Source organism: Pseudophryne corroboree, chromosome 3 (assembly GCF_028390025.1).
Source record: "Pseudophryne corroboree isolate aPseCor3 chromosome 3, aPseCor3.hap2, whole genome shotgun sequence".
NCBI classification, from domain to species: Eukaryota; Metazoa; Chordata; class Amphibia; order Anura; family Myobatrachidae; genus Pseudophryne; species Pseudophryne corroboree.
Window position 1 is genome coordinate 237,723,895 of NC_086446.1, and position 13,686 is coordinate 237,737,580.

The following is a 13,686-nucleotide window of genomic DNA, read 5'->3' on the forward strand; positions in this document are numbered from 1 at the left end:
CAATAACATTTTAGAAATTATCAGTTGTTATCGGGGGAAAACCACGCATCATCACACACCTCATTTAATTTCTCAGATTCAGGAAAACTACAGGTAGTTTTTCCTCACCGAACATAATACCCCTTTTTGGTGGTACTCGTATTATCAGAAATGTGTAAAACATTTTTCATTGCCTCAATCATGTAACGTGTGGCCCTACTGGAAGTCACATTTGTCTCTTCACCGTCGACACTGGAGTCAGTATCCGTGTCGGCGTCTATATCTGCCATCTGAGGTAACGGGCGCTTTAGAGCCCCTGACGGCCTATGAGACGTCTGGACAGGCACAAGCTGAGTAGCCGGCTGTCTCATGTCAACCACTGTCTTTTATACAGAGCTGACACTGTCATGTAATTCCTTCCAACAGTTCATCCACTCAGGTGTCGACCCCCTAGGGGGTGACATCACTATTACAGGCAATGCTCCGTCTCCACATCATTTTTCTCCTCATACATGTCGACACAAACGTACCGACATACAGCACACACACAGGGAATGCTCTGATAGAGGACAGGACCCCACTAGCCCTTTGGGGAGACAGAGGGAGAGTTTGCCAGCACACACCAGAGCGCTATATATATACAGGGATAACCTTATATAAGTGTTTTTCCCCTTATAGCTGCTGTATCTTTTAATACTGCGCGTAATTAGTGCCCCCCCTCTCTTTTTTAACCCTTTCTGTAGTGTAGTGACTGCAGGGGAGAGACAGGGAGCTTCCCTCCAACGGAGCTGTGAGGGAAAATGGCGCCAGTGTGCTGAGGAGATAGGCTCCGCCCCCTTATCGGCGGCCTTATCTCCCGTTTTTCTATGTATTCTGGCAGGGGTTAAATGCATCCATATAGCCCAGGAGCTATATGTGATGCATTTTTTGCCATCCAAGGTGTTTTTTATTGCGTCTCAGGGCGCCCCCCCCCCAGCGCCCTGCACCCTCAGTGACCGGAGTGTGAAGTGTGCTGAGAGCAATGGCGCACAGCTGCAGTGCTGTGCGCTACCTTGTTGAAGACAGGACGTCTTCTGCCGCCGATTTTCCGGACCTCTTCTGCCTTCTGGCTCTGTAAGGGGGCCGGCGGCGCGGCTCTGGGACCCATCCAGGCTGGGCCTGTGATCGTCCCTCTGGAGCTAATGTCCAGTAGCCTAAGAAGCCCAATCCACTCTGCACGCAGGTGAGTTCGCTTCTTCTCCCCTTAGTCCCTCGATGCAGTGAGCCTGTTGCCAGCAGGTCTCACTGAAAATAAAAAAACCTAAACTAAAACTTTCACTAAGAAGCTCAGGAGAGCCCCTAGTGTGCACCCTTCTCGTTCGGGCACAAAGATCTAACTGGGGCTTGGAGGAGGGTCATAGGGGGAGGAGCCAGTGCACACCAGATAGTCCTAAAGCTTTCTTTAGATGTGCCCAGTCTCCTGCGGAGCCGCTATTCCCCATGGTCCTTACGGAGTCCCCAGCATCCACTTAGGACGTTAGAGAAATGGGCAGATAACTTGTCATCTGATATAGATACCCTGGATAGGGATAGCGTTCTTTTGACACTGGGTCATATCAGGGACGCTGCAGCCTATCTAAAGAAAGCTGCGAGGGATATTGGCCTTTTGGGATCAAGGGCCAATGCCATGGCAGTCTCAGCCAGGAGAGCATTGTGGATTCATTAATGGAATGCTGATGCGGACTCTAAGAAGGCTATGGAGTTTCTGCCGTATAAAGGTGGTGTATTGTTTGGTGACGGCCTCACTAACCTGGTATCTACGTCTACCGCGGGTAAGTCGTTATTTTTACCTTATGTTCCTGCACAACAAAAGAAAACGCACCACTATCAGATGCAGTCCTTTCGGCCCAATAAATACAAAAAGGCAGAGGGACTTCCTTCCTTACTTCTAGAGGAAGGTGAAAGGGAAAAAGGTCACCGGCTGTGGCAAGTTCCCAAGAGCAGAAGTCCTCCCCGGCTGCTGCCAAATCCACCGCATGACGCTGGGGCTCCTCTGAGGGAGTCAGCACCGGTGGGGGCACGTCTGAAACTTTTCAGTCAGTTCTGGGCTCGCTTGGCCCTAGACCCATGGGTTTTAGAAATAGTGTCCCAGGGTTACCAACTAGAGTTTCAAGACGTTCCCCCTCGCCGATTTTTCAAATCGGCCTTACCAGCTTCCCTTCAGGACAGGGAGGTAGTATGTGAAGCAATACAAAAATTGTGTCTAAATCAGGTCATTGTCAGGGTTCCCCTGTCGCAGCAGGGAGAAGGCTTTTATTCCAGCCTGTTCGTGGTCCCGAAGCCAAACGGCTCAGTCAGACCAATCCTGAACCTCGAATCCCTCAATTTCTACCTAAGGAAATTCAAATTCAAGATGGAATCTCTCCGGGCAGTGATCTCCAGTCTGGAGGAGGGGGAGTTTATGGTGTCGGTAGATATAAAGGATGCCTACTTGCATGTTCCCATTTATCCTCCACATCAGGCTTATCTGAGGTTTGCGATGCAGGATTGCCATTATCCGTTTCAGATGTTGCCGTTTGGTCTGGCCACGGCTCCAAGAATTTTCACCAAAGTAATGGCGGAAATGATGGTTCTCCTGCGCAAGCAGGGAGTCACAATTATCCCGTACTTGGACGATCTCCTGATTAAAGGCGAGATCCAAGGAGCAATTACTACAGAACATTACGCTCTCCCTAACAATTCTGCAACAACGTGGTTGGCTCCTAAACCTGCCAAAATCACAGTTGGTTCCGACAACACGGCTGTCATTCTTGGGTATGATTCTGGACACAGACTTCCAGAGAGTCTTTCTTCCAGTGGAAAAGGCTCTGGAAATTCAGAACATGGTCAAACAGATTCTGAAACCGGCAAGAGTGTCGATTCATCAATGCACTCTGTTGCTGGTGAAGATGGTGGCGGCCTACGAGGCCATTCAGTTTGGCAGATTCCATGCCAGGGTGTTTCAGTGGGACCTGTTGGACAAGTGGTCCGGGTCGCACCTGCACATGCACTGGAAAATAATCCTGTCCTCAAGGACCAGAATCTCCCTCCTGTGGTGGTTGCACAGCTCTCATCTCTTAGACGGTCACAGGTTCGGGATTCAGGATTGGATCCTGGTGACCACGGATGCAAGTCCCTGAGGCTGGGGAGCAGTCGCACGGGGAAAATTTCCAGGGAAAATGGTCAAGCCAGGAAGCTTGTCTGCACATAAACATTCTGGAATTAAGTGCCATTTACAACGGCCTTCTGCAAGCGGAACATCTTCTTCGCGGTCTGCCCGTCTTGATTCACTCGGACAACATAACAGCGGTGGTGTACATAAACTGCCAGGGCGGTACAAAGAGCGGCAATGGCAGAGGCCACAAAAGTTCTCCGCTGGACGGAAAGACATACAAGCGCTCTGTCAGCGGTCTTTATTCCAGGCGTGGACAACTGGGAAGCAGACTTCCTCAGCAGACACGATCTCCATCCAGGAGAGTGGGGTCTTCATCAAGAGGTCTTTGCAGAAGTGACAAGTCGTTGGGGAACTCCTCAAATAGACATGATGGCGTCTCGCCTCAACAAGAAACTTCAGAGATATTGTTCCAGGTCGAGGGACCCTCAAGCAATAGCGGTGGACGCCCTAGCGACACCGTGGGTGTTTCAGTCGGTCTATGTGTTCCCTCCACTTCCACTCATTCCAAAAGTGATAAAGATCATAAGAAGAACAAGGGTTCATGCGATACTCATTGTTCCAGACTGGCCAAGGAGGGCCTGGTATCCGGATCTTCGGGAATTACTCATAGGAAATCCCTGGCCTCTTCCTCTACGAGAGGACCTGTTGCAGCAGGGGCCGTGCGTGTATCAAGAGTTGCTGCGTTTGACGGCATGGCAGTTGAACGCCAAATCTTAGCCCGAAAGGGTATTCCCAATGAAGTCATTCCCACACTGCTTCAGGCTAGAAAAGAAGAAACGGCGAAACATTACCACCGTATTTGGAGAAAATGTGTGTCTTGGTGTGAATCCAAGAAGGCTCCATTAAAGTACAAATTTCAGCCTTATCAATTTTCTTTCAAAAAGAATTGGCCTCCCTTCCAGAAGTTCAGCTTTTCGTGAAAGGAGTGCTGCACATTCAACCTCCCTTTGTGCCCCCAGTGGCACCATGGGATCTTAATGTGGTGTTGCAGTTCCTGCAATCTCATTGGTTTGAACCTTTTACGTAAGGTTGAATTGAAATACCATACTTGGAGAGTGGTCATGCTGTTGGCCTTGGCATCCGCAAGGCGGGTGTCTGAATTAGCGGCTTTGTCTCACAAAAGCCCCTATTTAATCTTCCATGCAGATAGAGCGGAGTTGAGAACTCGTCAGCAATTTTTGCCAAAAGTGGTTTCATCGTTTCACGTGTACCAGCCTATTGCGGTGCCAGTGGCTACTGAAGCCTTGGCAGAATCGAAGTCTCTCGATGTGGTCAGAGCTTTGAAAATTTATGTCGCCAGAACGGCTCAGATTAGGAAAACGGAGGCTCTGTTTGTCCTGTGGGCTCCCAACAAGATTTGGGCTCCTGCTTCCAAGCAAACTATTGCACGCTGGATCTGTAATACGATTCAGCAGGCCCATTCTACGGCGGGATTGCCGTTACCGAAATCGGCGAAGGCCCATTCTTCCCATTCTACCATCCTGCTGGGCGGCTGCCCGAGGGGTCTCGGCATTACTGCTTTGCCGAGCAGCTACTTGGTCGGGATCAAACTCCTTTACGCAGTTCACAAGTTTGATACCCTGGCTGATGAGGACCTCTTGTTTGGTCAATCGGTGCTTCAGAGTCATCCGCACTCTCCCGCCCGTTCTAGAGCTTTGGTATAAACCCCATGGTTCTTGAAGCGTCCCCAGCATCCTCTAGGACGTATGAGAAAATATTATTTTAATACCTACCGGTAAATCCTTTTCTCTTAGTCCGTAGAGGATGCTGGGCGCCCATCCCAGTGCGTACTGTATCTGCAGTTATTGGTTATGGTTACACACATGTTGTGTTGCGTTAAGTCAGACTGTTGCTGACGTTATTCATGCCGTTGCATGCGTTGTGTTGAATGCCATGGTGTACGGCATGTTTGTGGTGCGAGCTGGTATGTATCTCACCTTAGTTTAAATTAAATAAATCCTTTTCCTCGAAATGTCCGTCTCCCTGGGCACAGTTCCTATAACTGGAGTCTGGAGGAGGGGCATAGAGGGAGGAGCCAGTTCACACCCATTGAAAAGTCTTAAAGTGCCCATGTCTCCTGCGGATCCCGTCTATACCCCATGGTTCTTGAAGCGTCCCCAGCATCCTCTACGGACTAAGAGAAAAGGATTTACCGGTAGGTATTAAAATCCTATTTTCAAAGATGACACCTGCATCATTAACATACCTTCTCAGATCTGCTGCTACCTAAAACGCAGCACCAATCACTCCTGTGTCCATTACTGAATCTGGCACTATAAATGCATGTAGTGGTCCACAAGTTTAGACTTAGACGTAAAGATAAAATAGATGGCACTGATATGCTTTTGTAGGGTTACCACTTTTTTCTGTTTTTAATTTCACTTGGCATCTATTTTTCCACTGCTATATTGGAGTATTGGAAATCTTTATAAACCCCTTCAACTGGATGCAGATTTTAGTTCTATACATAATTGTGACCGTATTTGAGAAAGGAGCAGAGGTATAGATCATTTGTTTGTGTTTATATCACTAGAGATCAGATGTCAGAGTACCAGTACCACAAGATGTTTAGCTGTGGTGCCTTGTGCAAGGGTTTACTCACTGAGGCTAAGTGAGAACACAAGCCTGTTCTCGTCTGCGCAGCAAATGTCAATACAAAGCCAAATTATTTATTTTCTCTCATAGTATGGACTTTAAAGTAATCCTGTGGCTTTCGCAAATAGTTTGTTAGCTGTTATATTCGATGTAAATGTTGTGTAACCTGTAACTTGGACATTTCAAAGTCTTATTTGATGACCTTGTTTGCAGAGGTTCACATCCGCAAACAACATACCTACTTGGAGACGCCGCTGAAGTGTCGCTTCTGCCCTGAAACCTTTCATGAGCGCTACATTCTCCGGCAGCATCAGCTGAGTCACAGAGTTGAGATGCAAGTAGGAGTTAAATCTGGGAAAAATGCCAGGGGCAATAAGGTAAGACTTGTAATCTGCTTCCACAACTCCAGTTATATACTAATATCTGTTTGCACAACATTTTAAAATGAGTCCAAAGCACTGGCGGATATTGCAGAAATGTCAGATGTCAAGTAAAAGTATGACCATGGCTTAGGACAGGGGGAGGAGGCTGGATGTCCCCTACATCTACTATCATTGTTCATTGAATGCAATGTTTTAATTAGAAAGTTGTCATAACATAGTAGTGTAAGGTTCTTTGTGGGGTTTTTTTATGTACTATTAGGTGGATGGACAAGATTCAGAGACTGAAAAAGATGGATTTGCCTGGAGCATTGTTCCTGCGAATGGGGAGACGCAGCTGTTTTTGATTGATGACGGTGATCAATCTGGCACAGTGACTGAATTACACAGCATCCCCATGCATGCGGAGGATGGCAGCATCGTACAAGCTATAGTTATGCAGAGCGCTGACCAGGTGGACACTGCAGTGTATGAAGTGCAGGATATAGCACATGTCTTGCAGCCACTGGTTGTACCTCACGCCTCTGAACCCGTAATCATATCCATGGACCCTTCCATTACTCAGCCCACACAAAGTGGAGAGGAGCAGGTATGTGGACAGGAGCATTTATACAATGTCACAGTAGTATTTCATAATACTGACAACACTGTAAGTGTCCTGCAGAATGCATTGTAACAGTAAATAAGGTTTTTAGGAGACATTTGTACATGTTGAAGTTCCTATGTTTTGCCGAGATAGTCAGGTGGCCAGCGGTCGAGATCCCGGTGGTCAGCATAGAGACGCTGAAATTCCAGCTGCCAGGATACCAACAGGGGGCCCAGGACTATTCCCACTCGTGGGTGCCCACGAGTGGGGATAGAACCTGTGACGAGCGCAGCAGTCAACGAGTCCGCAGCGTGGTGAGCGCAGCGAGCCTGCAAAGGGCTTCGTTGCACTCGCTCCCCCTGGCGGCCGGGATCCAGACGTATGCTAACCGCCGGTATCCAGACTGCTGGTCACCTGAACCCAACCCGTTTTGCCAACATCAGGCAATCATGCATATATATAAAAAAAAAAAAAAGAAAATACCAGGATCATATTGTGGCATTTTTGCAGTTTGTGTGGCATTCTGTCTAGTCAAAATTGCCAACACTGATTTTTTTTTTTTTGTCCAGAGCATGACTGGGTCTAGAGCAGAGAGCAAATTCTTGTGTACAGATATGGTTTCTTTTATTAGGGCTTGTTGGTGCAAGGTAGCCATTGTACTCTGTGTACAAAGCGCTTTAACAACAACCTCGTTGGATGAATGAATAGAAGTTTTATACTCTGCCTAACATGTTTTATAATATGTGCTCCATAATTGCTATATTGTGTTATCTGTTTCAAGAGTGTGACCCCTGAGTGTGACCTCCAGGAAACAGACACTTCTGAGGCCCAAATAACGGCGAGGAAGGGAAAGCGGATTCAGCTAGTCACCCCAGAAGCGCAGATAGGCAAGTATAATTGATCTGCTAAAGCGAAATAATATCTTTTTTTTAATAAAAACATCTATACATAAATAGCACATTAGATATATTTAAGTTGTGTCTTACGTAGAGGTGAGCTGTTGGAGTTGAGAGAGTGCTAACATTGGCTAGTGTACACCTTACTCCACAGTGGCTCAGTTTTTTAGGGCATCACCAAGTAAGTTGTGTTTCCTGTTACTTTGCCCCCAGCATAACTTCAGGATAAAGCTGAAACATATCAGGTGCTAAGTAATAATAATTACTAATAATTTTTATTTATATAGCGCTCCTTTACCAAGGTGCTTTATAGGTAGTATGAACATATTACAGTACAGTAACTATGGACATAATAAAGAGGTTTAGCTTTGCTTGAATACAGAGACCATACAAAGGGTGCAGCAGCCATTATACAATGCAAGGATTATACATCCTACCCAAGAAGGATTCTGGTGAGGCAGCCTTTTTTAGGTGCACTACATAGGATTACACTGGGCAGAATAGGCAATGCTTGGAATGGATGACACATAATGGGGGAGAAGTATTAGTAGAGGTCCTTTGAAGTTCATCAGAGACTATTAGGAGAGGTCCTTTCAAGTTCATCAGAGACGTGTATTGTTGGGCACACTACATTTGTTACAATGTGCATCTAAGGAGTCTATTCATGAAGCAGTGAAAAGAGTGACGTGAGCAACCAGCTGCTCCGTATTCCAGTTCCCTGTTTGACACTTGTGACTGCTGTTGATGCGTTGACTGTGCTGCAAATACCTTGAGAAAGGTCCTGGCGTGGACCGAAACGTTGGTGAACATTTGCATACCATATGGAACCGTGAGATATAAATTCCATTTCTTTAAATAAATGTTTTTTTGATATTTTCTATTTGGAAGTCTGGAGAGTGCTATCATTCCCACTATTTTGGGAAATACTGTCATATATATATATATATATATATATATATATATATATATATATATATATATATATATGTATATGTATGTACTGTGGTAATCTGGTGTAACAAGGGTTTTCCCAAGTAGGCACATATTTCTCATAATCCATCACACATACTTGGGTGGAGGCACATACCATATTTGATAACTCACCATATAGGAGAAGCATAGGGTGGCTTACAAATACCTTCTCATTCTTGGGGCTTCCCCTTCCATAGTTATCCAGTTATGGTTTTCATCTCACAACATTTTGGAGGTAGAGTGATGACAATAAAAAGACATCTTTCATTAATACATGGCAGCCTATCACAATGGGGCATACAAGCCAAATGCCCCAACGCCTGGCAATATAATGCTATTAACTAGCTAAAGACAATAATCCCAAATAACTGGTCAGATATGTATCAACCAATCTTTTCCTCAGTACTAGAACAAACCAAAATCAGTACTATAATCAGGTGTCCTGGCTGCAAGTACTATAATCAGGTGTCCTGGCTGCACTGCGGTGATGGAAATGTTAAGCCTTATACAGCTATTTTACATGGAAACAGCAGGAGCTGCAATATATATTCTGGAGAATATTATATATATTGTATTATATTATATTATATTAGTCACTATCTAACTTAAGATTGCTTAGCCATTGTGAGGTCTGCCAATCTGTTTTTCTTTTTGTATATAGTGGGCACTGGCGATGCGGCATAGAAGGCAGAAGTTTGGGTATCTGGATTTTCAAAACTAAGGTGGAGATGTATCAAACCTTGGCGAGACATAGTACCAACCGATCAGCTCCAGACATTTTTTTTTAAACTGTCTGTAAAATGTCAGAAACAGAGTGGCTGTTACTTTTTTTTCTCTCCCCAAGCTTTGATACATCTCCCATTAAGTCAGAAATTCCTTCTGCTTCTATACCCTTTGCCATTAGATTGGGTGGGATGTGGACGTACTGTTTGAGTGCCTCGTCCTGCTTTTTCAGGCTGCTTACAAGGACTGCCCCTGGTGTGGCTATGTCTTTGGAGGTGTAGCCTTAAGTGAGCTCCCTCTGTCATGGTCAGCCCCAACAACAGGAGCTTGCACAGAAATGCAGAGTTCCCGATGCTAGGGATGCAGGTTAGGTGGGGGTGCCCCTAATTAGACACAGTCTGTCCAATAGTGATCCATAATTCCGCTATGTGCAGTACACTTGGGGGGGTGGTACTAAATCCTAGGCAACCTAGCCTCTCCATGGAAGTCATGGAAGGATTTCTTCACCAAGGTAAGCTGTCCAAAACGGTCAGATACAGGAGGTGTTCTGTGTGGGCTCTTGCTGTGGCTGTCTCTGCAAGATTCATTTCCCATTCTGTCTGTGATGTTTGATAAAGGGAATAATTCCATATCTAACTAGAAAGTTTTATACCATTTATAATAATAATAATAATAATAATAATAATTGTTGTTGTTAATATGTTATTCATTCTGACAGAAGTAAAGCTGCACCGATGTAAAGACTGTGAAAAGGCCTTTGCTACCGGCATGGAACTCCTCAAGCACAAAAAAAAGCATAAATCCGAAAACCTGTTTAAGTGTCCTTTTTGTGACCATGAGGTCGCAGAGGTATGTAGGTGCAGCAGGACGTGCAATAAAATGATTCAAGCTGCATTGTAACTGTGTATGAAGGGAAAAATAAACCTTATTTTATGTTTTGGATACAGTCATCTTGGTGGGGCTTTGTGTTTTTAATCAGTAGGGCATCTTTAGGAAACATTGGGGCAGATGTATTAACCTGGAGAAAGCATAAGGAATTCATACACCAGTGATAAGTGCAAGGTGTTAAACGCACCAGCCAGTCAGCTCCTAACTGTCAATTTGCATATTGGAGCTGATTGGCTGGTGCGTTTATCACGTTGCACATATCACTGGTTTATCACTTCTTTTTGCTTTCTCCAGGTTAATACATCTACCCCATTGGGACAGATGTACTAAACTTTGGAGAGAGAGAAAGTAACAACCAATCAGCTCTTAACTGTCATTTTTCGAACACAGCCTGTAACATGGCAGTTAGGAAGCTGATTGGCTCGTACTTTATCACTCTACACTTTATCACGCTCGAAGGCATACTACATCTCCTCCAGTTAGGAGCTGTAATGGTTACCCATGTCTAGGCCCTTGAGAGAGACCTCTTGTGTCCTGTTGTGTCATTTTTGATATGTGTTTCCTAAAGTAGATTATAATGTTGTGTCTTTGTGTTCATAGGCTGCTGATCTGATACTTCATGTTCAGCTTCATAATGAAAGTCGTCCATTCACTTGCGATCAGTGCAGTTTTGCAACCACTGATGCCTTCAAACTTTCGAGACACATGAGGACACATACAGGTCAGTGAGAGCTGGGAACTATTGATGGACTAGTGGCCACACCTAAGCTAGCCTGAAACTTTAAGAATTGACCCTTCAATACCAGGACCAAAAATTATTTTGTTGTATTTGGTGTAAAACTTGTTCCCCGATGGTCACAGACTATAGGGTTAAAGAAATCTGTAAAGGAAAATACTATGTAACATGCATTTAGTTGCTACTTTCTGCAGCGGGATACACTGTGTTCCACAGGGAATAAATTGGGGTGTAGAGATGGATCTTGATCCAGAGGCACCAACAGGCTAAAGCTTTAGACTGTCCCAGAATGGATTGCGGGGCCTCCTCTATAACCCCGCCTCCAGGCAATGTGAGCTCAGGTTTAGCGTTGGTGCCTGCATGAAGCAGGTTACTTAACAGGGGGGCTGCGCTAGGCAGCCCTGAAAAGCTTTTTAGAATACTTCAAGGGCTGCAGCACTTCATATGTCATACTGTGCTGGGGCTCCATCACCTCCTCAGCGGCATCGCATACGCCCGCTGGCTCTGTTCCCGGGTACTTGCGGCGGAGACGCTACGGCTCTAGGCATATGGTCACAGACGCTCTCCTGGTTCACATCGCTGCTACAGAAGGGAGGAGGTAAGAGGGTCCCCCTGGCGGGACTCGCCATTAAATCGTGTTCAAATCGCAGTCTAGGGAGACGTATTGCGAAGCTGGCGTGGACACTGTCACCGAGCAGGGACCACACTATATCCACCAGGGCATAGGAGTACAGGTCGTATATACTAATATCCATTTTAATAAGTCTCCACAGTACCAGGTGGTGAAGTCCAGCATAGAGGAGCCGGCGCTTGACCTGTAGCTTCTCCCCTGACCCAGGGCGCCATCTACTGCTGGTGTTCTCGCCCTGGAGCTGCCTCACACTCTCCCTCACTCCCTGACTGAGACGCTGGGCGCCATTTTCTAAAATAGATGCGACTGGTCTCCGGGACTGCAGGGCAAGATCTCCTTTGTAAACCCACCTGTACAACAGCGTCATGGTTTCACAAACACTTAAGTATTCTACATGTCGATATTAAGACGGTGCTAGTTAAGAACAAGTGTACCTGTGACAGAATATACTGTACGAGTATTCTGATATACACATCCGGGGGTCTCAGACCACGCATTGTTTATATATATATATATATATATATATATATATAATTTATCCAATGTCCGGCTCTCACTTAATGCTCTGGTTCTGCGCCGGGTGCCCGCATGAGGAGGAAATCAATATACACGTGTTAATATGCAGCACTCCTGGCGTCTTTGAGAAATCACACGACTATTGCACTATCATATGGCAACGTTTCAGTGCCGTTTATTGTGGCACTTTCGTCAGGTTTAACAAAGATAAAAGAACAATCACTTACCTATATACCCCTAACCACCAGTGTGAAGGCGCTGCTCCGTTGGCGGGATCGGTTCCCGTGCGAGTGGCGCGTAGTGTGTGACGTCATCGGCCGATGCGTCATCACTGTGCTCCCCATCACCATGACTACCAGAATAACAACAGATCGTAATATCATAAGTAATGGCTCACATAGCATATCGCAGTGACTGTACAGTAGATGATCATGATTTGCACAACATTAATATAAACAAATATTAGAATAACATATGATTGTTTAAATAGCATATGAATCTAAATATTTTCTTAAAGAAAAACAATCACTATAATAAGCTTTGATTATTAATGTAGTTGCAAAAGCTCATAGAGCCATGTTAAGGAGAAATTAGTAATATTAATGACACATCTTAATTACTACCTGTACTAATTACAAGTATAATATTATCTTAATCACATGGTACTCTGTATTAGGGTAAACTACCATATAATGCCCATTACCGGTTTATAAAAAACTCCTCCTTGTATACAAAACCTACTGATAGGAATAATTTATTGCATTTTGAGAGCTGTCACCCTGGACCACTCAAACGTGGGCTCCCATACTCCCAGTTTATCCGCATTAGGCGTATTACATCAGATATTACACTAGCTGAAGCCCAAATGAATACTATGCTAGATAAATTTATAGCCAGGGGATACCCAAGGCAAGATTTACAGATAGCTAAAGCCAAAGCCCTCAGCAAGGATCGTCAGCAATTATTGCTCTCTAGCAAGAATGCCAGAACAGATAAGTACCTACCATGGGTTAACAGATACAGCTGTCAAAGTCGAGCCATCCAACAAAAAGTAAAAAAATTATGGCCAGTGGTACAGTCCGATACAGATCTACCTCTACAGGATACTAGAATTATGTGCTGTTACTCAAGAAATCGCAATCTACGAGATATATTAGTGAAGGCCGACATCACCAGCACTCGTGATACTACTACCTTCCTTAGTAGTAGAAAAGGCTGCATTAGGTGTACTTGCACCACATGCCAATTTCTGATCCCTGGCGACCAATTTAAACATCCTCTTACAGGTAGTACCATCTCCATTAAGTTCAGACTTACCTGTTCATCCAAATATGTGGTCTACCAGTTGATATGCCCCTGTGGGCTGTCATACGTAGGTAAGACCGAACGAATGTTCAAGGAACGTATGGCAGCCCACAGATCGGCTATCAAGGCGGCCATCACTACTGGCCATAGCGACCAACCGGTCGCAAGACACTTTTTAACAGCCAGACACCCCTTGGTATCCCTGAGATATCGCATGATAGATCACGTCCCCCAGACCCTGAGGGGAGGAAATAGAGGCTTGAAACTACTGCGATTGGAGACTCGT

General features: G+C 45.2%; 1 protein-coding gene across 3 annotated transcripts in view; it reads left to right on the forward strand.

Annotated features, from left to right (window-relative positions):
* The window catches only part of LOC135055188 (zinc finger protein 845-like), an 85,535-nt gene that overhangs the window by 43,429 nt on the left and 28,420 nt on the right, over positions 1–13,686 (forward strand). For all 3 annotated transcript variants that reach the window (XM_063958935.1, XM_063958936.1, XM_063958934.1), the window contains exons 8-12: positions 5,981–6,144; positions 6,410–6,736; positions 7,515–7,620; positions 10,043–10,173; positions 10,813–10,933. In XM_063958935.1, coding sequence (XP_063815005.1) covers positions 5,981–6,144; positions 6,410–6,736; positions 7,515–7,620; positions 10,043–10,173; positions 10,813–10,933 — 849 coding nt within the window. The remainder of the gene's footprint in view (positions 1–5,980; positions 6,145–6,409; positions 6,737–7,514; positions 7,621–10,042; positions 10,174–10,812; positions 10,934–13,686) is intronic.